The 27,355-nt window shown below is 42.3% G+C and overlaps 1 protein-coding gene across 1 annotated transcript in view; it reads left to right on the forward strand.

Annotated features, from left to right (window-relative positions):
• LOC111226504 (glutamate receptor 3) overlaps window positions 1-27,355 on the forward strand; it is a 78,242-nt gene that overhangs the window by 42,538 nt on the left and 8,349 nt on the right. The window contains exons 5-12 of the mRNA XM_022751690.1: window positions 9,582-9,635; window positions 10,684-10,845; window positions 11,710-11,877; window positions 12,251-12,355; window positions 14,464-14,568; window positions 16,497-16,703; window positions 19,427-19,800; window positions 20,358-20,556. Coding sequence (XP_022607411.1) covers window positions 9,582-9,635; window positions 10,684-10,845; window positions 11,710-11,877; window positions 12,251-12,355; window positions 14,464-14,568; window positions 16,497-16,703; window positions 19,427-19,800; window positions 20,358-20,556 — 1,374 coding nt within the window. The remainder of the gene's footprint in view (window positions 1-9,581; window positions 9,636-10,683; window positions 10,846-11,709; window positions 11,878-12,250; window positions 12,356-14,463; window positions 14,569-16,496; window positions 16,704-19,426; window positions 19,801-20,357; window positions 20,557-27,355) is intronic.

Below are 27,355 nucleotides of genomic sequence, written 5' to 3' on the forward strand. Positions count from 1 at the left end.
GTGAGGCATAGCGGTAATCCCACCTGTTGGAGGAGCTCAGTTTGCCGTTGTTTGGTTGCTAAGTTTGAGGCCGGCTTGTTTGAAAATCAGCGTGTGTGTTGAAACTGCCCAAGAGCCTGAGATTGAGAGGTCTGAGCGTGAGCAGCCATTTGGAGAGACCACTGATGATGCAGCCTTTTTAATCCTCTTTTAACAACCCCAAACCCCTCCGTTCCTCTATCACGTCCACTGCCTGAGGAGGAAATGAAAGGTCCACCAGTCCTTGTAGTAGGGGAAACACAATTACCATGAATAGATGAGTGGCTATTATGCCATGCATCTCCTCTGTTCGCCTGCCCCGCACCACCCTACTACATCCCTCTGTTTGCTGCTGCCTGCTTATAAGGCAATCAGCTCCCGAATTGGATTCTGCTCGTTAACATTCATTTAGATATTGGCTTCTCTCTGCCTCACAATATCCCCTCAATGACTGTTAGTTTCACTTGTTTTTTATGAATCTAATTTGATCCCAGAGTCATAGTTTAAAGCAGAATTGCTTTTAGTATTAATTTGCTGTGTCTAATTTAATTCTTGTGCTGCAAATTTCTTTCCTTTTACAATTCGGAGGCTACACTGAAATCTACTTCCTTTTTGTGTTAAGAATATGCATCAGCTTTTAGGAAAAGCTTAGAATATTCATAACAAATCACATGTGAGGCGTATTCACTGTTGTGGCTTTAATTGCGTGTCTCCCCCCCCCCCTTGCAAACAATAATAAGGATGCAGGGCACTAATCTGTTTGATGTTCTCCTGTTTCTGTCTTTGTTCCCATCAATGAATTATTTCTTTTTCTTTCAGAGGGAGCTCTTTCCCCCCCTCCACCTCTACCCATCTCCATCATACATTTTTCTGTCTAAACTTTGTTTTAGTTGCAGATGGGGAGGGAAAAGCTTTTACGCTAACCTTGAAAGCAGCAGTGTGCTCAATTTTGCCCCTTGTTTTAATGACAACCTCAGTATGGGGATTTTTTTTTTTTTTTTTGAGTTAATTGAAATAATCGGGTCAGCTCTGCCAATATGGATGAGTCAGAGGCATTCAGGAAAGCTGTTGGACTTCACTCTGCAGCTGCCCCCTACTGGGTTATACCATTATACATTGAAACAGGGATGGACTGTCTCCCATGAGGGCAATCACGCTAAAAATGGCACCCGGTGGCAGCTATGTGGAAACCCGCTGCTTCTACCTGCTGTTGTAGTTCTATTAACCAATGATTGTAGACAGATAGAGTTTCATCTCTGGAGGACAGGAGGGAGAGTTTGAACAGGGCCGGTGTGTCTGTGTGTCGCAATGTCGACATGTCGCTTCAATCCGTCAAGGTCACTGCCTGTTGAGAGAGGATCATGAGGCAGGACAGATCCAGCTAGCTGATTGCTGGGGGAAATGGGAATCAGCTCAGTAGCTTAGTTTTATTATTTCAGTCGGCACAATCCCACCGCAGAATGAATGTCTTTATACCAGGCAATGAAGTTCATGGAGTGTAGAGTTATCTTGGAACAGGCAAGCTGAGCTTCCACAATTTGGTACAATTTTTGCACAAAAAAAAAGAATAAAAGCACAGCACCACTCTTCATCCGGTCATTGCTAATGCTTTGGTCATTTGGGCCTTTGTTGCTCTGCAAGTTCACTGAACGGAATTTTTGAATGTTTCAATAATCTTCCTAAATGGCAGAAAGGACATCCAGTGGTGGTATATTTACTCAAGTACAATTTAGATATTTGTAATATTTCCATTGTATTCTACTTTATACTTCTCTGTCACTGGATTTCACAGGGGAGGGTTTTACTATTTTATCACCAACATTTTCAGAAATATTTACCTCTTTTCTGTTTATCAACATTTTTCTTTCAAAACAAATAAACTGTGAAACAACCCTAACTATATTAAACAGGTAATACAATTAGTTCCACTTCCACCAGCTACAGCATTAAGCTGCTTAAATGTTAATGCATCAATAATAATAATAATCATAATAATAATAGTCCAATTATCCACTGCACATTCTGAAGTATTCATTAAGGACTACTATATAGTATTTTAATGTGAAATGTAGTACTTTTACTGAATGATCTGGAGTTATCCTAACCTTTTAAATTATTGATTAATCAGTGATTATATTTTCAATAAATTGATTAATCATTTAGTTTATGAAAAAACTATATATATTTATATATATATATATATATATATGATTAATAAAATGGTTGCTGATTCATTTTCAGTTGATCAACTAACCGATGGTTAGTGGAATGGACTCACTGTTTTCGCCCCAGTCTCAGTCCTTACAGACGAAGGGTTCTTAACACATACACAAAATAGTGAATATGCCTCTTCTTTCAATCATAAGCACACTCAGCTGAATGTCACATTTATTAGCTTCATTTATCACTTGACATGATGTAGAAACACGGGAAGGCAAGTATTTGCATACTGCTGCATCAGGCGCAGTTTTGTTTACTCATATAAGAGAAGAGTGAGTCTCCCTACAAATTTGTTTTGGGATGCTGAGGAGAATGCTACACCCGGGCCATTATCATTTTATGCTGTAACAACCACTCAGGATTTATCGCCCATAGGACTTTTCCATCAATACACTGCACTGCAGATAAATTAACCCAATGGCAATCCTTCCCTTACGACAAAAATGGGAGAGCCTCTGCCAGCTCTGCTCTCTGAATCATATCCAACAAATGTGTTTCATTGAACCATCTGGGTTTATGATAGTATATGCTGAGAGGAATGTTTGTGCCATTAAAGAAGGGCTGTTTAAATAAGAACTATGATTGAGTATAAGTTAATCATGTTTGTATTGATACCACTTGCCGTAATGATGATTTTTCTCAGAGTATATGTGCATTAGTTAGACTGCGTATAGCATATGCTCCTGCCTAATCTGATCCATCCATGAGATTGCACATATAGCCTCATATCTGCCTTTATGCTCCTGCCTTCCTGGCCGTCTTCCCTCCCGGGATTCCTGTGCTGGAGACTGCTCAGAGGCAACAACCTGCTCATCACTAGTTAAAGAGAGGCAGGCAAAAAAATAAAAAATAAAAAAAAAAAAGAAGAAGAAGAAAAAGAAAAAAGAACAACGTCTGGGACAGGCCCAGGGCACGCAAGCTGTTCAAAGAAAGGCAGGCAGCGAGCGCTCTGCCAGTCGCAAAGCTGCATTTTCATGCAGGAGAAAAAAAAAAAAAAACAATAAGAAGTGAAAAGGATTCACAGAAAGAGAGGAAAAAAATAAGAGATGCATCTGGGGATTTGTTAGGACAACATTCTGCCGCCTGTAGAGGCATGAAGGGTGGCCATATTGCCTCACCATGGAGAATTGAAGATCCTCCATATCCCTCTTTTTGCTCCTGAATGGGGAACTCTGAGAAAATCCGCAGTTGGATGTATTAGAGAATCTGAATCTTTGGGTTATATCAAATTCAAGAAAGGGGAAGATAAGAAGTCTTGAGAGAGGGAGAGAATGGACGATAGATTGCGAGCAGCTGATAGAAAAATGTCAGCAATAAAAACGAAGGACCTCAATGAATGTTGTGGATGACACGGTGAAAAGAAGGGAGCGATAGCAGCCTTCTAGCATTCTGTAAACCAGAGGAAGACACATTGTAACATATTATTGTAACACAAACACAGATGTAAAATAAAATCTAAATGATCCAAATTTCACAAATTCACGACACAATTTTTTCCACATAAAACACTCAGGCATTCAAAGCTTCTGGATTACTCTCACTCTGTCTTCCGGGAACACTACCTGGCACGTCTCTCAGTTTGTTCTAAAAGACGGACGAAAAAACGTGGAAAGATAGTGAGCTTATGTCTCTACTGATATGAAAGGTGCTCCTGATCTCAACATCAGCTTATTGTCCCCGGGCTGCTGAGAGGAGAGGCTGACAGAAATATAGCCGATCCGTTCCTGCCCAATGTAAAGCTGGGGGGGGGGGACCCAATGCTTTCAAATCCCTGGCACCAACCTGGGCTGTTGAGGGCCATTTACTAACTGCGATTATAGAATTAAATGGGATTAAAGTGTTATCATTAAGGAGAATGTGACCTGCTGAGTTCACGGCTGAACGAGAGGGTGAGACCTGTGTACTGCGACTGTGACAATTTGCACGTCGGTCTTTAAACCAGAGGAACTTTTTTTTTTTTTTTTTCCTATTATCAATCACGTAAAATGACCCTGATTGTTTTCAGTGAAAGCAGAGGAGGACATCTTAGCATTTCAAAGTTTTGGCACAAACATGGGAACGTCTCAGCTGCGGCGTCAGTGAGACCTTCCTCCCGAGGTATCAAGTCGCAAATTGTTCTCGTGTCTCAGAGCAGTGATAGATGTAATCATCTGAATATGAGTCAGGTGCGTCTAAAATGTTCTGCAGTTGGGGGGAGGCCAACACTTGTGCTATCTTCAGGGGCATATATGGCTGCTGCCAAGAAAATCATCTCAGCCACAGTCACTGCTGGCTGTTAATTAGAGCGTGCTCCACCAAGAGCACTTCTACCAAGAGCCTTGAAGCAGAAATGGAGACCGCAGAAGAGGAAAGTCCTCCTGTATCAAAGCTTGTAGAGGTCAAATTCACCCTTGTGTCCAATCCTGAGTGAAGTGCAGCACTTCACTGCTACTGATCTACTGGTGATAACACTTGTTATCATGAAATTATATGTAGCGGTTCATATAGCTTGTTATTCATATCCTGATTAATAATGATTTATATGTTTGGCTCAAACGTTTTGAGCCAGAGTGCCCCATTGCTTCAGACAGCCCATTTTTAAAGGAGCTATTTGTAAGTTTTGCTATTGCTACATAGCTAACGTTAGCATTAACAGCAACCAGTGTTGGCCACAGCTTCAGCCATTGTTGTATTTACTAGACAAGAGGTTATAGTACGCCCTCTGAGCAGCGCTGCCTCCTCAGGACGGATGGGTCGTTACAGTGATTCACTACAAAGTGATGAGATCGTCTGGGGTTAGCAGGTTAGCATGCTAACTTCACAAGAAGAAATGTGATAGAAATAGAAGCAAAACAGTCAGACACTGGAAAATTATGAAGTACATTTTTTGATATTTTATAGATTTAACTATTAATCAGTTAATCACAAATACAGTCGACTCATTATTCAGTAATGAGAATAGCTGTTACATGCAGCCCTAATGTCAACACTGCACCTTACCAGTTTAGTTAAGAGTTTGTGTGTTTTAAGTTTTCATAGTTCAGGGAGATGCTAAAAATAATTGCATCATTTTTTGCTCTTTTATATGCCTCGGTGAATGATATTTACAAACCCTGGGGAATCTATCATTTTCAGTCTGCCTCTTCCTGTGCTGTGGCAAACTCCACAGTAAAAAGGTCAGACTCGGAGGAAAATGGTCTGGCGTTTATTGGAAATGTGTAGCTGTAGTTTTACATTTAAAGCTCTCTGTCTGGTGAGGGCGAAGCGAGGCGAGTCTGGATGAGGGTGAAGTCAAGGTCATCCCGGTTGTCTGTCCCCATCAGGCGTTAAAGAAAACCCCAGTCTGCAAAACACAGGCTCTCCTTAAGCAGCAGAACAAAAGGCGGTGGAGCCAGCTAGTGGATCGATTTGCAGGAGGGCACACTGTATGAAAAAGAGGAATCACATTATTGAAGGTGTAGACACACTTAACACATTTCTTCTTTTGGGTGTCACTGTGGAAAAGAAAGAATTGGTTGGTGGGCTGGTGTTTGTATGTACAGTGGCTCACTTTTTGTACACTTTATTGTGTTGTAGATAATTATAAATGGATAAAATTGCCATTTTAGCCTATAAATCTACACTCAATAATCCATAATGACAAAAAAATGTTACAAATTTATTAAAGGTCAGACACCGAAATCTATCATTAACAAAAAAACTATTCAGACCCTTTACAGTGCTTTGTAGAAGCCCCTTTGGCAGCAATTACAGGCTCGAGTCTTCTTGGGTAAGTCTCTACAAGCTCTGCACACCTGGATTTTAGCAGTTTATCCCATTCTTCCAGGCAGATCCTCTCAAGCTCCTTCAGATTGGATGGGAAGCGTCTGTGAATTACCCTCTCATGTCTCTCCACAAATGCTTATGGGGTATAAGTCTGGGCTTTGGTTGGGCTACTGAAAGAGAATCAGAGACTTGTCCCAAAACCACTCCAGTGTTGTCTTGGCTGTATACTTTGGGTCATTGTCATGCTGGAAGGTTAACCGCTCCTGTCTCAGGTTGCATGCACAATGGAGCAGGTTTTCTTCAAGGACCTCTCTGTATTTGGCTGAATTCACCGTTCCCTCAGCTCTGACCAGTCTCCTTGTCCCTGCTGCCGAGAAACAGCCCCATAGCGTGATGCTGCCACCACCAGGCTTCACCATAGAGACGCTATTTGCCAGGTGATGAACAGTGCCTGATGTTCGTCAGACATCATGTTTGGAGTTGTGCATCTGTTGTGATTTGTTTCTCATCAGATCAGATAATCTCTTTCCTTGCGCTCTGAGTCCTCTAAATACCATTTGGCAAACACCGAACTGGCTGTCTTATGCCTTTTTACTAGAAGCGGATTGTGTCCAGCCACTCTACAACAAGGGCCTGATAGATGGAGTGCTGCTGAGATGGTTGTCCTTCTGGCAGGTTCTCCCGTCTCTGCAGAGGACTTCTGAAGCTCTGTTAGAGTGAAGAGTCCTGATGTTTCCAAACTTTTTCCATTTCACAATTATTGAGGCCACTGTGCTGCTGGGACAGTCAAAGCTTTAGAAATCGTTTTATACCCTTGCTCTGATCTGTGTCTCACCACAGTTTTATTGTGGAGGTTCACAGAGCTCCTTGCACTTCATGACTTGGTTTTTCTCCTGCGTCGCGGTGTGAATTGAGCGGCGTTATATACACACGTGTGTGTCTCTTTGAAATAGGTCCAATTAATTTTGTTTACCACAGAACAACTCCAGTCAAGTTCTGCACACATCTCAAGGATAATGAAAGCAAACAGGATGCAGCTGACCACATGTGTATATATAATGTATATGCAAATGTACAAGTGCAAGTGCAAGTGTAGTATCTGGCAGTGAGACTACATTGATTAGTTGCTTAAATTAATATATTCATATTTAAGTATAAATGAATGTCCTACACAAATGAATAATATTGCAGGGCAGCTATCTTTTCGTCTTACTGGAGGGAAACATCGAGCCTTAATGTTGATATTTATCTTTGTGTGTAAATAAAGAAGACACCATGTGTTAATCAGTGAGCTTTATGTGTTTGTAGGTCGGTGTATTTTTGGACTATGAACAGAACCAAACTAGCTGTTTCCCCATTCCCAGTCATTATGCAATGCTAAGCTAATCACGTCCCAACTACAGCTGTGATTAGCATCGATGTTCTTACAGTATTTTAATCTTGAAAAGAAAGCAAATTAGTGTATTTCCCAGAACTAAAGGTCTGTAACTTAACAGCGCTTTTACCAGCTGCTTATCCACAATTAAGCTTGAATTTATTTTCCTGTGTCTAATCTGTTGTATTGCACAAATAATATTGGATTTAAAAGGAAATACAAGACAATCATGTCTTATCAACACTATTAAGGGATAGTTATCACCATCTGCTGTGTCTGAGGGTTTTACGGACAGGCCAGTCAGCGGTGCATCACAACTAGTAATAATAAAATCTGTCAGTCTCAACTGGAGTCGGATCTTGCCGTCTGCCTAATTAAAGGGGTTGAGGGGAGAGGTTGGTGTGGTCTGGCCGGAGGTTCTGTGTATGTGATGTGTCATCAGTGTCTTGCTGTGCTCCATCCCAAGGTTGCTGCTTGTAGCGGTTGCCAGGCTGGCTGTGAGCTGCGGGCTGCAGGTGGGGGGTAAGACCTTTCTCTGCCTAGTTCCAGCGCAGGTGTGAGGAGGAGGGCTTACAGCCAGAGTCAAGGTTAGCGCACGGTGAGGGAGTGTGTAGCTGTGGGGTTTGTCCAAGAAAACGCAGCAGGGCTAAACGTCTGAAAGTCAGACCTGTGAACAATTACAGAGGAAGCAGCCATGATCTGTCCAGCTCTCTTATCAATGCAGTAGAAATGTTGCAGAGATTTCTTTTCATGGAGCTTTCTGTCACTTGCTCATTAGACGCAGATTGATGGATTCTAAAAAGCCAACTCCTGCTATTTCTGCATTATAATCAGCTCATTTTCCTTTTGTTTCTATTTCACTTTCTTGGTTTGTTCCCCTCTGTCTGACATCCTGCAGTGCTGGAAGTTTAAACCTTTAATGATGGGGAAGCTGTAGGAGGAGGCTGACCCACCCAAGCAGCTTGATAGCATGAGTGAAAGGCTTTGTGCTCCCTTGAGTGCTCTTTTTGAAAAACACCACCAACTTCTCTCCCCTTCGTGGACAACCTTCAGGTGTCCACAAAACAAGGAGACAAGTGGTTTATTTAATTTGGAAGGGTAGTCAGTCCAAGCAAGGATGATTGTTTTATTGTTTTTTGCTACTGTATAGGAGTCTGCTCGGGTCAGTTAAAGTTCAGAATAGCTAAGTGAAATGCTGTCATTTTAGACGATGAAACGGTGAAACTGAAAACGTCCTTCAGAGACTTTTTTTTTCTTTTTTTTTTTTTCTTTTTGCTGCCTGAGATGTGAAGATACAAGTTTGCTTTTCATCACTCTCTCCTACTCAGCGGGAATGTTGTAAACGATCCACAGTAACAAATATCCAACGTCCCCGGCCTAACATGCACACACAAACAGATGATGAACTGACAGTTTGTTTTTGTGACGGAGCCAGAACATGTGCAAACATGCTGATTTTGCTGTAAACTTGTGTCGCTGTGTTTGTAGTACGCTGATGAAAACTGAGACATGGTTGACAGGTTTCTGCATGGCAGCCACTCAGAAGTCCATCCGCAACAGACTCCAAAAACTCATAAATAACAGACCTCATGAGGCCCAGTCCAAAACCATGTCCAGCATGTAATGCCCAAAAGAAAAAAAAAAAAAAAAGCCAGGACAATTTAGAGTTTCATGATTGAATTTATCTGCAGGCCCTGAACAAAAGGAAGAATAAACTTGAGAATAAAAGGCAACATATGGTTAGTACCACAGTGATGGAATGGCTTAGAACACCACTTACTATTTTCAGACAGGCTGCGTGGGTTGAAACATGCTGTTATGCTCCAAAGGTGTGATATTTTCAAAGCAGAGCAAGATCTACATCGTACTGTCTCACTGTAAATTCCTTTGAAATATTTTTTCCTATTTCTACCTTCTGTCCAGCAGTTGCTAAGGACTCGCATCCCTGCACCGTGAGTGACTTCAAAGTGAGGAGAATATCCAAGGATGTTCCTCATTCTTCCTGTTTCTCTCTTATTATCAGCTCCTCCTTAACGAACGCCTCCGCTAACTACTCTCTCTCTCTCTCTCTCTCGTTACTCCACAGGCGACGTTGCTTTGTTTCAACTTCAGTGGCATCCTGCGTGCTCGCGTTTACTGAGATTGTTGTAGCCACTTATACGAGCCATGGCTCTTGGCTCTCATCTCATGGGTGGTTTACTGTATTGATGTTTTTCTCCCATAGGTTGTGACCCTGGGGAAGAACAGCCGTGGTTACCACTACATTCTGGCCAATCTTGTGAGTAATAACCGAGCCGCTCCCCGGGGAGGGAGTGGAACCTGCTTTTTGCTGCATGTGATAGGGCTTAGTCTCAGCCATGGGCGCAAATGTGCATGCACAATAAGTGGATTATAGGCTTTTGTATGAAATTAAAAAAAAAGACAATATAGAGTATGTTTTGTTTTTTCTCTGTGTATATATATATATATATATATATATGGCTTATTATATTTGTTGCTCATGCTCTTATCAATTACAATCTGGCAGTCGGACAACATTTGCTTAAATGAATATACTTAAGTATAAGATCATCTCCCAGCATTTAACCTTTTAAACTATCTTTGAAGGGCAGCCATCTTTCCACCCCCACTCTGGGGTAGGAAATGTTCATTTTGCCTTGATATTAGGATGAAAGTTTTAAAGTGGAGGCCTGCCCTGCTCCCACTTGCAGATCCCCTGCTGGTGTTTCCCTGACGTTAGAAGATGTGATTATGCAGCAGCCAGACACATGTCCTAGCACGCCATGACACAATCCTAAACTTAAAAAAAAGCAATTTGACCATAAAAAGAAACTTCATGTCATGGCTCTGAGGTGAAAAAGGAAATTTAAAAGCAGCTGGAGTAGCAGAGGTTTTGAAATGCATTAGAAAATGTTTTGGTTTTTTTTGGTTTTTTGTTTTTTTTGCCATGGCAAAGCTTTCTGAATGAAAGTAGGTTAGCTGGTTCAAGTGAAATATTTTGTCTTCTACATGATCTGAAACAAACTGTAACGTATCTACTTGCAGGTTGTTTATCTGTAAATGAATTCAGGTTGCACCACAAAGCGTGAAGGGAAACATTTGCCTCAGTCTAATGGCAAACACATGTCGCTTTCTCATACAGCACAGAGTTCATAATAAAATGCACCTAGCACACTGCCAGAATAGCTGCTAATATTTTGTGGTGCCTCTGCCACAGGCTATATTAAAAAAAAAAAAGGAAAAAAAGAAAAAAGAAAAAAAAACCCTCCAAGAAAAACAAGGTGGATGACTCTTTTCCTTCCTCCCTTCTCTTGCTCTCCTCTCAGGGATTCTCTAATGTGAGCCTGGACAAAGTCTTCGCCGGTGGAGCCAACATTTCAGGGTTTCAGATAGTCAACCCTGAGAACCCGATTGTGCAGCAGTTTATGCAGCGCTGGGAGCGGCTAGATGAAAGAGAATTCCCAGAAGCCCGAAACACTCCTCTGAAGGTACTTCCCTTACAAGGCCTTTCATTGCGCATGCAGAATACAACGATCATCCCATCTGAAGTGCTCTCTATCGGTTCCTCTCCACCTCTCATCCTCTGTTTGCCTTTGTCATTCTGTCTTCCTCCCGCCCCTCGCTTCCTCCTCTTTGCTTTGCATCCCTCCCAGCGATCGATATATTGATAGGCGGTGCAAGGCAAGGTTATATCGCAGCTTCAATTTACATCTAATTAAACAATGATCAAGAAAGAAATTGATTTTGAATGGCATTTAATTAGATTTTGTCATGGTGCAGTGGTCAACAAACAAGTGGCTCAACCCACAGTGGTGAAAAGGTCATGTGAAGTTGGAGGGGAAGTGCGTGGGAGATAAAATCACACATTAATGCTCTTGTCTCTCTCCAACTCTGCACTAAAAGTTTTGAAAGCGGTCCATGATCCATCAGACTCATCCTGGCTTTTCTTATCAGATCTGTCTGATCAAACTATTTTTATCATAAGCCGGGAATGAGAGTTTACACCCAACCCACCCACACTGATCTGACCTGGTGGCACTGAGATGCATGGGCTAAAAGCGACATAATAGGCTGCCCCAATTTTCTCTGCGGTTGTTTTTACTGCAAACAAACACTGCTGTGAACAGATTCATTTGAAAAGATGATGTATTCATATAAACACTCCATCCATAGTGGTTTAAACTACTTATGTTTAGTCTTACAGAGCATTACGTAGTCACTGGACAGTATAAAGTTATATATTTACCTGTAAAGGCTTCACTACAGAAATAGTAATCTTATCTTCTGCCTCCCACCATGTTTTCCTGTGTTCTGCTGTTTTTTTGTTTGTTTTTTTTTTTGGTTTTGTACAGTACACTTCAGCTCTGACCCACGATGCCATCCTGGTGATAGCAGAGGCCTTCAGGTACCTGCGGCGCCAACGTGTGGATGTGTCTCGCCGGGGCAGCGCTGGAGACTGTCTAGCCAATCCCGCTGTTCCTTGGAGCCAAGGCATCGACATCGAGAGAGCTCTCAAAACGGTAGGGAGGGAGAAGGGGGAAAAAAGAGAGGGAGAGAGTGGCAAGCAGATAACTAAAGAAAAGGCTAGAAGAAGTAAGGCAGAGATAGGGACTGAGACTGTGATAAAGATGGAAAGTGACAGAGAGAAGGGAAGAGAGCGCAGAGCTGTTCTCCTCCCTCTGCCTCCAGATATCTCTGCACAGAGCTCACTCAAATCCAGGCCCTCATTACCATAAAACTACATCTTTTATTAAAGCGTATCCAGTTCATCATTTGATTAACAGGCTGTGCACACTCCAGTTGCTCCATGGACACGAGCACCTTAATACCAGCTATATATGCAAAGTGATGGCTATTACACATCCCCCTGTGTCTGTCTGTCCCTCATGGCAGGTCCAAGTGCAGGGTATGACCGGGAACATCCAGTTTGACAACTACGGCCGCAGGACCAACTACACTATAGATGTTTATGAGATGAAAACAGGTGGGCCGAGGAAGGTAAGACGGAGCGGTGACCTCTATCAGCTCTCATCCATCAACTGTCAAATCCAGACAGGATTTAAAAAAAAAAAAAAACAAACCAAAAATTTCAGTCTTTATCAAAACACAGCTAACAGCTGGCACAGATCAAAGTTTGGTTCATTACTTGTCAAAACCGTGGAATTTGGCCAACTTGTAATATTAAATGATTTATTGATCATCTGTGCTCGAGAACAAAACTCCTTGAATGTTAGCCACATGTTTAGGCGTGCCAAAAAACCATGCCGTGCGATCAGTTTCAACCATTTTGAAGGAAGTGTGTGACTGTGTGACAGTAGGAAAGATTTTCAGACAAGCCTCTTCCTCCATTTATTAAAGCACTGAGGGCTTCTTCAGTCATGTGGGACCAGCAGGGCTGAAAGGACAGTGTAGAGTAATGCTGATTGCCTTTCCCTGCCTCTGTTAGGTAGCAGCACTGATGAGCTATGCCAAGCATTACAAGCCCCACAAATCACACACAGCCTCCGATCTGATAGCTAAAACTGTCCTATCAAAAGAATGATATAAGACTATTTCTGTGCCGTGGGATAGTGCAGAAATGATTTTTGGTCCTCTCCTGACAGTAATTACCATTCAAATAACCAATTACTGCAAAGGGGATCCAAGAATTCCTCTGGCTCCTCTTCAAAACGGTAATTCCCAGCGGTACATTCACATTATAAGCGGTACCATATGATGACCTCTGGTTTTATTTCATAACCTCACCGGGTTCCAAGAGACAGCTGTGAATTTCTCGTTAGCTGGATAAGTGTGGGCTCAGTCTGATATGACATGTGATTATGCCGCATGCCTCCCACACTTCAATTAGCATCACACAGCCCTTACAGCCATCCCCGCACAGTCAGACAGAGGAGGAGAGAGCGGTGCGAGGGATGGAGCGAGTGGGAGAAAGGAGGTCAGGGGGAGAGAGTGAGGGAGAGAGGGAAGATGAGACAAGCCGGGCAGCAGTTTGTCAGGACCTGGAGCCCCCAGTCACCCCGGTGACAGTTAGAGGATGAAGGGTCTTAGCTGTGACTGTCACCAGTGATGTATGGGCTGATATCTGTCCCAGCTGCTCAGGGTGAGATCAGGACTTTGCCTCTGGATCGGCACTCCATGACACAGCTCCCCACAGTCTCATCCCCCGAGAAGCGTTTCTCAAATATCACTGTCGAACAAGAGCTGGGAATAAACATTTGGGGCTTTCTCCTGTCTGGCAAGTGCAACAACTACAACCGCAACTGTAACCACAGTTTGGAAGTCAAGTTTGAGAAGTTTGCTGCTTTCTAGCGCCTCCATTTGGTGTTTAAAAACTCTGCACTGTTGTACACCTGTCTGGCCCAAACATTTAAAGATCTGAGGCAAAAAAAAAAAAAAGAAAAAAGAAAAAAGAAATGTGGACCAGATGTGAAGGGGAAAATCCTAGCCAGCAACAGTTAGACTATTGGCAGCAACATATGCAACACGTTTCATCGTGAGCCAGAGCAGCCATTATTTCAGATGGGCAAACAAACACTTGACATTGGTTTGACTTAAGCATCTGTACAGCAGAATACAGAGTAACTGCAATGGCAAGACTGTGTAGAAGAAACTGTAAGAGCCACTGGGATATTATGCTAAATTATTAAACATGTATGCAGTTCATAGGCCTGAATATCAATTATTTACCATAAAACCTGAGAAGCTGAAGGTAGGAGGGATTGAAGTTGTCTGCCGAATGCTCACGCAGCTCCGTTCCTGCATGTTTGGCTACTTGAACTGGCGATCATAAAAACCCGTAGCATATTCTCATAGTATCTTTGATCATGGGCCTTACTGCCTGTTGAATGCAGAATAATATAGTATAAACTCTTTCTATATTCCATGAGCGGATTGCCGTTTTAGTATTCTGCTCACTGGCTGCTGCTACGTTGCTCAAACTTTAGCGCAGAAGCAGCAGGCCTCTGGGAAATGCAGTGTTGCTTTAATGAGCCCCTGCATCATGGCAGTTCCCTGCAATGCATTGAAGTGTGCCTGCTGTATGTTCACTGACATCAGTGTTGTCAGCAAGTTGGAATGCACCACTAACCACTGTTTTCTCTTTGCAGATTGGGTACTGGAACGAGTACACGCGATTTGTAAATATTATGGACCCGCAGGTCTCCAACGACTCCTCAGTGGAAAACCGAACGATTGTGGTCACTACTATTATGGTACACTTTCCATGCAGTTTTAAATGTTTCACGTATTCTGCCACTCAAGGTCATGGTGTTGATTCCAATGAGTGATACATTCTGTCCTGGGCGGGTAGAACCACATCTTTTTTGCGTTGCTTTCCATCCACTCACTACATGTTGAAACAGTCGATCCGAAACGGGGGAGTGTTTCAACTGTATCCGTGTGGGTGTCAAAGCATTTTGATTTTCCATACTTCAGTGGCCTGTCGTAGCAGTGACATCACAATAATGGTATATATGATAATGGTTGACTCCATCAATTATAAAACGCATACAAACGCATACGTAAGTAGACCTGTCTGTCCTCATCAAGTAAATGTTCAATGACACTTGGGATAGACTGGCCGAAGAATGACTAGAGGACGATACTGCAATGGTTTTTCAAGCTGGGCAAAGCAAAATAAACAGTATTGGAGTAGGAATAAGAAGGTGCGGTATTTTCCCTTGTTATCACCTCTTCAATCTATTTTGTATTGCCCCTCCATGTGTTCTGTGTTGAAGTATAACTTCCATTCAGCGCTATAGACAAGGATATTTTTCTGGGCATTTTCCCAGACCAAAATATGCTAAACATGTAAATCTTATAGATTTATTTACTTTTAAATGTATGTACTCAACTAAACGTTTTTTTAGTTGCAAATGTATTTACTGACTGTATAATTAACTGATGCAGATCCAGATTCTCCGGAAGCAAACATGCTAAAATGATAAAGAAAAATGTTTGGAAAACGATAAGGATCTTTGGTGTTTATCCACTGTTAGATTTCATTTATATTCCAAGGCGTAAGGGAGTGTCACTCAATAGCAAGCGGAAACATTTAACATCTCTGGATGAGAAATACAGTCAGGAGGTAAACACGTGTTAACTGGAGGGAAACACTCAGTGGAATCCGAGGTGAGGGGATACGTTCAGCACAGAACAAACAAACCATTGCTCTCCTACTTGCACTCTAATTGTGTGTGGCTGTAATGACGATGCCTGCTCTCCTGAGCAGTCCTATTGTTTGATAATGATGATGTGCTCAGTAAGAGAAAAGACGAGCTGCACCAGCGTTTTGAAAAGGAGAGGAAAACTAGCACGCTCCTGATCTCCTGATGTAATTATTTTATTTATGGAGTATTTTTTGCATTTTTCTGGATAGCAAATAACGGCTCGTTTTTTATTTATTTATTTATTTTATATCATTTTATTTTATTTTATTTTTTATTTTTTGGAATGAAACAGCCTTTAACTGCGCATTGGTGCAATGTGCTTGAATATGTTGAGATACTATGGGCACTCTCTGATCCCTCTCCTGTCACTGGCATTTACTTATGAAACCCATTCCCATTCCCATCCCCACCCACCTCTGAGCTGACCCACACCTTGCCTGTCAATGACTCCCAGCCCTACTAAAACTCATTCTGGCCTTCTGTTTTCTCCTACACAAATGAAAAACTTTGTTCTCCCCTCCTCTAACCTTCCTTTATTATGCCACAGAGTTGCACCCTTGGGCTAAAAATGGGTTGGGTGCATTGGGCTTGGTGTCTGCTGGCTGCCACGGCTTGATGAAAGCAGGGTGACCATATGATCATGCTGCTGTTATCAGTGCATATTTGTGCATTCGCAGGGCATCATCTTTGTACGCATGACTGCATGGGTGTGGTTATAGCAGCTTATAATATGTTGAATCTTTTTGTGTGGGTGTGGGTGTGGATGAGCGCGCGTGTGTGTGTGTGTGTGTGTGTGTGTGTGTGTGTGTGTGTGTGTGTGTGTGTGTGTGTGTGTGTGTGTGTGTGTGCGTGCGTGCGTGCGTGTGTGCGCGTGCACGGGCACATATGAGTGCATGTATGCATATTTCTGTATAACTGAATGTGTGCTAGGGCATGGGAGTGAATAAACCAGCGTGTGTTTGAATCAACAGGAAGCTCCTTATGTGATGTACAAGAAAAATTATATGCATCTGGAGGGGAATGACAGATATGAAGGCTACTGCGTCGATTTAGCATCTGAGATTGCCAAACATGTTGGAATTAAGTACAAACTGTCTATAGTAATGGATGGGAAGTACGGAGCCCGAGACCCCGAGACCAAGACGTGGAACGGGATGGTGGGTGAACTGGTCTATGGGGTGAGTACTGGGAGCCTTGATTTCGCTGATTACATGACAGTTTGCAAGGAACTTCAACATGAGAGGAGATCTCATTTTTCTGTCTTAAGGTTATCACCAACCCATTGTGAACTCATCAGCTCTTGCCCACAGTTCAAAGTCTAATGCTGTCTCAGGAAGCACAGCTGTGAGTGAATTTGTCAAATGCAGCCTCAAGCATTGGGGAGTTGATGATCATCTTGAGACGGAGAAAATGAAATCATTTCTCAGTGCTGTTCATTGCAATTAATCCTCCTTGCTTAGCCTAGAAAGCTCTCTCTCTCTCTCTCTCTCTCTCTCTCTCTTACAGTCGAAACAGAGGTAGGTACATGAAAACAATGAGTCCATATGGCAAACACACTGTAATCACTTTGATGAATGAAAGATTGTATGCCTTTGAAGTGATTGTGTAATTATGTTCAATGTTTGATGTGTATGATGAATATGCCACATTGTAAATTCACAGCTGAGAAAATCTGCTTTAGAATCAACAGCTAAATGGTGGTTTGCGGTTTGCAACAACAAGATCCATATGTGTTGTGCTCCATAAAGGTTGAACCTCTCACATTAGCGGAGGGTCATGCCGTGTTTTACATCTGACAGAGCTCTCGGGCTCTCGCAACACCTCAAGCATTCCAAAATTAACCCCGCCCCCACCCCCCACGCCGCCCTCCCCTCAACTCCTTTCTCGCCTTTCTCTGAGGCCACAATAGTTGAACAGGGGCCAAATACAAAATGCATGAGGGTAAGGCTTCCTCATCTGTTCAATTTCCCAACTATCAGCCTGAGAGATTGCCTGGTTTGATGTGCTATCGCCACCAAATTATCTTTCAAATGGGAAAAGTCCACTCCCTGCAGATGGAAGATGAAAAAAATACCCCAATCATGTCGCTGTCAAGTCTTTCCAGGCCTGTAATTTTACAGCAGGTGGGCCGGGACTAATAGTTTTGTACATTTTGACCTTTTGATCAGTAAATTAATTTGATTTTAGTTGTCTTTTAAAGGTTAGGCCCGAGGCCGCTCTTTATTGCTTTGTTTCCCTCACCATTGATTGAGCGCTGCTTACGCCTGCACGAGGATTAAATGGTTATAGCCCTTCACAATGTTTTGTTGACAGCGCAAAGAAAACAGTCGTGTTTATTGGGTCTATTTGTGTTGCTCCTAGTTTGACCTTGTAAGAAACATTTTCTGCCTCGTGCTGCTTCAATCCAGTGTTTTCTGGATTTTGGACATAAAAAACGACAATGCAGCACAATCTAAAGAACTGTCCTTTACAGAGTGGCTCCTTTGAAGAGGAGCAGTTATTTAATTAATCACATCAACACACTGGCTGCAGTAACACTGTCTAATGTGATTAATTATTTTCTTCTGCTTTTACAAAGAAACCCATTGTGATTTCTAAAAAGGCAGCACCACCTCCATGGATGTGTTTTGATAACATAATGTGATTGAAGCAGCAGAGCAAAGGAGGGAGATAAAGAGAAACAGCTTGAGAAAAAAAAATTAAAACGAACGCTAATGCCAGAATAAGCTGTGTTTGGGAAATCCAGCCTACTGAATGGCATGTGATGAAGTTCACACAGCCAGGGCTTGCTTGTTTTTTTGTTTTTTTTTCTTCTGAAGTTTAAAGCTGGGGTAGGCAGAAATCTAGAAAAGAAAGGAAAAAAAAGTTTTGAAATACAACCGCCCTCTTGCAGCTCTCCCCTGACGAGCATATGCACACACTTCATACGTGCATGAAACACAAGCAACCGAGCCACAGCTGGTAGCAGAGGGCTAAGCTATTAGCAACATTCAACATAGCCACTTATCACCTGCTTTCATGGTGAATCTACCGACACAACCAACTACTGCAACACATTTAGATATTACAGGAAAGTGAAGTTAGAAGCCCGTTACCTGTCCAGGTGAAGAACAACAAGTTCTCTCCGTCTCTGAAATGCTTCACACATACTGACACATTGACACTGAAAAGACCTGTGATTGGCCAAAGTCTCCTGTCACGGCCTAGGTTTTCTGAAATCTGAAAACGGAGCCAAGGGGAGTTGCAAACGTCTTGTTTGCTCTCAGACCGCTTCAGTTACAATATGCTGAAAGGTGATTATGAAATTTTTGCCCATTGATGCCAAAAAATTGGTTCCTACCCCAGCTTTAAGTTACAAGGCATTTATTGAATGGCTGAGTCAGACAACTCCTTACTTTGCAGTTTTTAATGTAAACTTGGACAACTGAAAAGTTTTTTTTTTTCCCTCACTGTGTCTCCTTTGGTCCTGATTAAGGAAGCATTTGGTCAAACATGACTCAAACTCCCATCTGCCTCGGTGGATTTTTTCCAAGCTGTCTCTCTCAAAGTCTCACAGTGCCCTCGTGAGCTTTCTCCTCCTCCTTACCTCCCAATGTGGCCACGTTCCACTGGAAAATCCGATTAATTTTACTGTGTGAATCTCAGATGTATTAGCTGCCATCCCAGGTCATAACACTGTGCAAATGCTACTCTGCTTTTTTCCTGCGTGTGTGTTTTCTTTTCAGGCTGCCCTCAAGCATCATAGTCAGAGGCTTATTTCTTATGATCATATGTAAAATGTGTGATGATAACATTGTTTTAAGCTCCCTCTCCAGCTCCAGTTATTCACACATACATTTAAAATGACTTTTTCTTAATGCAGGTCGTAACTAATGCTCACTGTGCATGTCCCTGTTTCCAGAGAGCAGATATAGCTGTTGCACCTCTCACCATTACTCTGGTTCGAGAGGAGGTGATAGACTTTTCCAAGCCATTTATGAGCTTGGGCATCTCCATTATGATAAAGAAGCCCCAAAAGTCCAAGCCCGGCGTTTTCTCCTTCCTGGACCCGCTGGCCTATGAGATCTGGATGTGTATAGTGTTTGCCTATATTGGGGTGAGCGTGGTCCTGTTCCTGGTCAGTCGGTTCAGTCCTTACGAGTGGAATCTCGAGGAACAGGACGAGACCAAAGACCCCCAGACTCCCCCCGATCCTCCCAATGACTTTGGCATCTTCAATTCCCTCTGGTTCTCACTGGGCGCCTTCATGCAGCAGGGCTGTGACATCTCCCCCAGGTGGGTCAGCTCCAATAGAAACCAGGATTGGACAGCAGAGCAGAACAGAGAAAGAAGTTAATACTGAATTAATAGAAAGAGATTTGATGAGATGAAGTTAAAAGTACACAGATTCACTCAATCACTCAAGCAACATTAATTATCCTCTTCCTTTAGGTGTTCGTTATTTGAAGCTATAATCATTTCACATTTAGTGCAGCTATTATATTGTATGTGTAATTGAGTTTGTCAGTTTCAATGCTGAAATTATCATCAACAAAATGGTTTCATCAATACTATCTTCAGGCTATGAAATGATCTTTGACCCTCATTGTTTCACAGCCAATTACAGACTTGGGTTAGAGTACATTTTAAACAACTGCTGCTATTTTCCTCGGAAATGAGCTGTTTGAGAGTGCTGACACAGTATCAGGTTGTTTTAACGATTTACAAGGAAATTCTGATGACTGATGCAATTAGGTAAACACAACTGGTAGATCTTAGCGGTTTGATAGGCGCCACATGTCACTGTGTAATTACATTCTGCGTTTTCCCTGTCATCAACGTCTTTCTGGCAGGTCTCTGTCGGGCCGTATCGTCGGTGGTGTGTGGTGGTTCTTCACCCTCATCATCATCTCCTCCTACACAGCCAACCTGGCTGCCTTCTTGACAGTGGAGAGGATGGTCTCTCCTATAGAAAGTGCCGAAGACCTGGCCAAGCAGACAGAGATAGCATATGGCACTCTGGACTCAGGCTCCACAAAAGAGTTTTTTAGGGTGAGTGGTGCCAACATACTGTTTCACACACTCAGCAACCTGACTAATCAGCCAGTGGCTCCTGTGCTTTCAGTTCAAATGGCAAACAATGCAAAAGCCTAAACATTTTTGCACTCAGGCATGTTGAATCATAAGAACCGCTCTGTGTCCTTGATAAACTCCGCCTTGCAGCTTTTCCATTGTGTACCTTTAGTGCAGCACTCCTGACCTGCACAAGATTGCTCCAAATGAGGCATGTTGACAGAGAAGCAGATCTTGAACTCTTATGACATGAACGTGAAATTTATGCTGCAGTACTGCAGTGTGCAACCTTGAGGCACCGGGGCTGTCAGCAGAAAGTGCGATAACAACGTGGAAGACTCAGAGGTGATAAAAACAGGAGGCTAATCAAAGCGCCCACATCAGGCTCAAACTCAGAAGGGTCAGCTCATGAAATATAATTAGCTAGCCGGCCATAGCTGGCAAATTGGACCTGATGAGGAAGAGCCCTGTAGGTCAAACAGAGCAGTCTGAAAGATGGTTCAGATGGAATATGCAATATGTCCGTCGGCATGAGGGACTAGCTTGGCAATTAAGTCATAAATTAACTAAAATCTGAAGCGAAAGTATATTAGTCTCTGAAAGGCGACCGCATGCAGGAGTTAAACAGCGCTGCATATCTTTAATGCAGATCAACCTTCCGCTGTGAAATGCGGCTTGTGGCGTGGATACATCGACAGTCCAATCCTTTGCATTTGCAGAGCAATAAGTTGAAAAAGAAATTAATGAAACTGCACTCTGCCTGTGATGACGAAAAGGCAATATGACAGTCTTTTTATCTTACGCTCCCTCATTACTCATCAGCAGGAGAGAAACAATTCATATGTTTCACAGCTGCAGCCTGTTGGCAGAAAGAGCAATTCATTTGTATTACCCCTGGGTTGAGTCGCTCAGAACAACAAAACGCAAAATCAAATCCATGTTTTTTTTAGACAAAGAAGGACAAGATAGTGTCTTCAAAGCTTGATATTAAAAACCCTTTTGTTTCGAAGTCTGTAAACTGTTAGGAGCTGGTTGTAAAAGGCTGTATACTGAGAGGATCATACATCCCGGGAAACATGGCACATGACACATGACAGCAACACTTCTCTTCTCCATAGAACACCTCACAAAGCCTGTCATCACTTTCCCTTTCATCAGAGTTGCTGCGCAGGTATATATACAGTGTATATCTTTGTGTCACAGACATGATGGATGCCAATTACAGATTTCCAGGTTTCCAGTCTGACAAAGGAGCCACCTAAGGTCTGCTGGTAGAACAATCTAAGAGGTGGTCAGGGAGTCTCAGTTTTCCTGTATTCTGTGTAATGAGTGTCCTACTTACATCCCCAAGTCTTCAAATAGGAAATGACATGTGTGAACCGCTATTCCAAGGGACTTTTAATTAAAGCTGTAGAGGGCTGACAAGGAAAAAAACACACTGATTAATAGGAGTTCAAGTTCTATTTCAGATCTGTTTTTCAGGAAATACATTCAGGCTTAATTAGACCCATACGGCATCAGCCAGCTGGAAATTTTAAATCAAGTCCAATGTTTCAGACAAGACATATGCCATCATCTCTGACACCCTTGGTCTTTAATTTTTCATGATTTCACCTGGTTTATTTTACAAAGCTACCTGACAAGAAGAACAAGCTCAGTAAGGATGTGCATTTGGAAAAAAAAAAAAGGTTTTGCTCCCTTTCTGCACAGACGGGGAAAAAATAAGATAAAGTCTAAGGCTTGTAATAATGAGCTACAAAACCCTCACCTTGGTTTTCATGTTTTGAAATCGGGTAAATTATCTGATTGTCTTCTGTGAAGACATTCTTCCGAGGCTGTTTTTCTTCTCTGCTGAAAAAACTGACAGTTTGGACATATGGCTTATTACCTGACAGTGACAGTATTCACATCACCATGTGTGTCTTCATTTGGGGGTGGGAATGAAGAGAAGCTGTAGAGGAATTTTCAAAGACAGTGGTGTTAGTTCAAATCCCTCAGAAAGCCCCGAATCTGCTGTTCACAACCAACTAGGACAGCTGGCCTGGGAGCCCGTTGACGTGCCCAGCGGAAGCCTGTATGGCTCTAGGCGCTTGGCAGTGCGGCTCTGCCCGCTCTTGGCTCCTCTTCCCCAGACTACCCTGCTTGTTTGGGCACCCTCTTCTCTCCTCTGTCTCCAGCCTGTCTGTTGCTTTACCTTGAGACAATGTGGGATAGCTTCAAGCTTTGTGTTGCTCTTCCTCAGCATAGCAGCTGTCATGCACCACTGCACCACTGTGGTTTGTTTCATCATTTTAATACCTGTCATGGATCTTTTCACGCAGTCAGTTGAATATTTGTGTTTTGTATGATTAGAAAATGATGAGTTGAACCAGAGAGGCCATGTTTATCCTCTTGATGAGGTTTTATTCCATCAAAAGGCTTGGCTCAGTTACATTTTAGAATATACATCGAAGGAGAAGTCGGATCATAATAATGGCTGAGATGATAAAATGGGCTGATGTGGCTGTTTAATTACGTGTAAAGACTGGGGTGAGACCATCAAAGACAACCACACTGCTGTCCCTTCATGCACCTCATTTAACAGCGTAACAATGAAGGAATGATAATTGCGCAGAGAAATGAGACCACAGCATTGTTTTCTCTTCCCCTCAGAAGATTATACATTACCCAGAGCCTCAGCAGCAAACATCATGCATCTTAGTGATCTGCAGGTGTGGTGGAGACTCGGAACAACAGCTTGAGTGCAGTCACCAGTGCATTTTACTATGCATGAAAATCAATTTCATGTCTCAGCTATTGCGGCTCAGACACTCTATAGCTTCGGCATGGTCCAGCACAAGGTTTATTAAGTAGCTTTTTTTATGCGGAGAAGACCTGCATTTAGCCAGGGTAGCACGAAGAGGGGGCAGCAAGGAGATTTATACAAGAAATCTTTAGGTCGCCCTGCAATCATATGCAACACATTGTGGCACAACTCCCCGAGCTCTTGTCACTTTGTGTTTCGGTACAGTGCTGTGCGAAGGGGAGGCTCCTATAAAGATTAGAGCCTGTTTGCATAAAAGGGAAAGCTGACAAAAGTGATGATAGAATTGTGCGAGATAGGCGTAACCTCTGAGGGAAAGCACTGTCCTCAGAGGGCCTTGTCGAACTTTAGATGAGTAGCAACAGCAGGTGCGAGAGGAGCTATTGGAGTCCAGCAAAAGCATCAAAGAGGAGCAATTGGTATGCAGGGCGTAGCATGTGACACTTCAATGACAAAGTACACCCACAGAGCCTCAACTTTCATTTCTGCATACTTGAGATACAGGTAGCCCTGGCATACAGGATATTGGGGGGGAAAGTGGTGATGTCCACAAACAAAATGCAAGGGAAGTAAAGGAAGGAAGGAAATGTAGTGGTGGGTGTTTGGAGATGGCATTTAGATGTACAAGCAGTGGAGCGGCCATAATGAAAGCAGCCCATGATGCCAAAGGAAGAATAAAAAAAAAAAAAAACAGACTGCAGTTCGAAGGGCAGTGGACAGAGGCCTAGAAATGCTGCGCAACTCTGAATCAATACGGATTAAGTGGTTATTTAGAATGGAGAGGGCAATTTCTTTGACTTTGGACTTTAATCACTTGTCCCTTCTCAGACATTTTAATGGCGTTGTTGATTACTGGAACAACAAAATCTCCAAACGATACATTTACTAATGATCTTTGAAAATACACAAGCAAATCCCTCATGTCCATCTCCTTCTATCCCCATTAGTGTCTCACAAGATTAATAATTTTAATATAAGCATTTCATCTTTAGATTGCCGATAGATCGCCTGCATGCCAGAGGTTGCCTGTCAGAGAGTAATGCTAAGGCAGCAGTAGCCAGTAGCTGAGTTCAAACTCTTTAAATTTCATGGCTTTAGCATATTTGACGATAACAGATTTGTGCCTCACAACACAAATACTGTAGGTGTCAGTCTAAAAGAAATGACATGCTGATCATTTTTTTGTTCCGAGGCTTAACAAAAAAAAAAAACATAACTAAAGCAGACCACGACTAATTGTGTCTTTGGTAAGCTAGCAAGTAAATCGCGAGCGTTGGCGCTTAAATTCTACTGTGACGGATGACATCTGCCCGCACACAGAATCCTAATACTTGTATAAATAAATTTTACTCTCATAGTGTCATTTTCAACGGCTGCAGGCAGCTGTTTTCAGGGCAAAAGCTCTAACAAAAGATTAGCTTCTAGCTGGTGGGGTGGTAACACATTTCATTTCACAGCTAAAGAGCGCAATGTTTCCCTCAGGAGTTGGTGGAGACTTAAGCAGAGCTAAAAGAGAGTGAATATTAAACTCATATTGATAATAAAATACACTCTATAATGCTGCTCCATGTCTGCTGGATGTTTAAATAGCCCACTGTTAGCTAACACGTTAGCCATATCAATTTTAAAGGTGATAAATAATATGTCAGAGTTGTGTTCACAGCGAGTTTACAGTATGCTGCCCCAAGTAGCCAAAAGAAAATCAGTTGTTGCAGGTTTCTCCAACTGACCCCTGCTCTAAGGGAACCTTCATCTGTATCTTCGCGCATTAGTGTGCCTGAGTGCACGTCTATTCATATCTGCGTGTGATTTGGATGTGGTGATTCAAAGACTTCTCCCTGGAAGAATAATAAACCCCCACCAGTTTTCCTCTGGCGTAAACGTCCTCTTGCTGAAGGCAAGTCCTGTTCTCTTCATTCCTCATCTTAGGTCACCAGGCTGGAACAAGAGACCTGTGTTTGTCTTTATGACTATTACGAGACAGCAGGAAGCTCTCTGCTTCAGACAGATTTGCAGGAGGAACACCTACACAGATGATGTAACTGTGTCGCCTAGGTAGGAGGCTTGGCTGAGATCAGCTATTTGGGTACTTCATTATGAATAGAGCAACATTATGACTGCTTTAGTATAATGTGAAGACACTTAGAGGAGGAGGGCTATGCCGTTTTCAAGTTCCCCAGCATAAAGTCGTGTTTGCCTTTTATAAATGAAACTGCTCCTTGATAATTGTCTGGAAGCTCATTTAGAATACAGCAGCCTGTGCTAACAGGGCCGTTATATGGTGTGAAGGAGAGCCACATGTATGAAGCTGTGTTTATGGCAGTATATAATCACTCAACAAATTGTCTTTTCATTGATGATGGACTTTCCCAGTCATTATTCCGTAATTGAATTTTAAATGACCACCACAGACCAGAATGTGAATGATTACATTTTAAAAGAGATGAGAGTAGACTTTCAATACATTATGGGGTGTCCGTGTGTGTGTACTGTAGGCGTGTGTGTGTCTGTATTTCTGTGAGTATGCACATTTGTGTGCTGGCGGTCAATAATCAAATATATCTTTTCCCCTGCTGGGCTTTCTCTCTGTATCTTGTTTTTTTCTCTCTCTTTGTCAGAATCTGCTTTAAGCATCTCGCCGGTGACTTTAGTTGCACTAGAATCGGCCTATTTAGGTTTTGGTCGCACTTCGTCCCCGCTCTGATATTGATCAATTGACTTCATAAAGCACTGAGGCAGCACACTCTGTCGTCAGTAATCAATGCCCAGATCCATTCTTTTCTCTTCATTTGAGGAGGCGTCTAGAGCTTTCCCACAGCCGAGCAGATGAGCCACAGGCCTTTAGGGGAATTGTCCTCCAAACTAGTGTCCTTTCCATGATGAACACATTTAACAAGATTGTAAACAAAAACATCACATCTATCTCTAACTGTCCCCTTCCTCCATCCTGTCCGTTGTATTAGCATTAAAATGGAACAACCATCGCCCCAACTTCAAGGATTTTTCATCTGAGCCGGGAACATTCATCATGCAGACTTTTTAATTTTTTTATGCAGCTGTCTTATCTCATCCTCACCCTTGGCCTGATGCTCTGTGACAGATGCCTACCAACAAATTGTATATGATTACATAAAGCCAGTGAAGCACTTTCACTAGGTCAAGGTTAATTCATTTGTATATTAATAGAAAAGCATTAGAGATGGATATGTTCTTATTGAGGGGGCTTTCACCCATTCAAGGGAGTGATGAGTCTGTTTACTAATCAGTATGTTTGGACATTCAAAGCCACAGGGCTCGGCATTTATATTTATACTTGAACACAATTTATAAAATGTCAGAACACGGTGAAAAATAACCATTCCAATTTTCCAGAGGCCAAGCTACCAACAAACCAACAAACATCCACAAAATCCAGAGACATAACATGTACTCTGTTATGATATGGAGAATCACAGAGAAAACATCTGAGAAGCTGAAGGCACCAAATTTTAGCCACACTCGCTAGCTAAAAATACCAGTGGTGTGACTAAAAAGCAGGTTAAATTTTTATTTTTTTCCAATACTTGAGTTATGAACAAATACCTGCCAAATGAGTGACATTCTAAGATGGTAAAAAATAGTACATTATACCTTCTAAACATTATTATCTTAGCGTGCTGCCATCAGCATTTAACTCAAAGCACCACTAAGTAAAGCCTTACAGAGCCACTAGCAGGGCTGTAGACAGTCTTGTTGCCTGATAAATGGCTCAAACAATTATTTGAACATCAAAGTTGTATCAAACAATCATTTCAGCACTATTGCTACATGACTTGTGACCATGTGAGATTAAAAAAAAGAAGCCATAGGGAAGTATCTCAGACAGATGTTGGTATATCAACAGCTCGTCCATATTCCATTCACAAACCCTTTGCCTGACAGTAGATCTTTTGATTCAGCCGGTTCTTGAAAACCATCCAACCCCTTCGTCTTTCT

Source organism: Seriola dumerili, unplaced genomic scaffold (genome assembly GCF_002260705.1).
Source record: "Seriola dumerili isolate Sdu_G_001 unplaced genomic scaffold, Sdu_1.0 BDQW01000161.1, whole genome shotgun sequence".
Taxonomy (NCBI): Eukaryota; Metazoa; Chordata; class Actinopteri; order Carangiformes; family Carangidae; genus Seriola; species Seriola dumerili.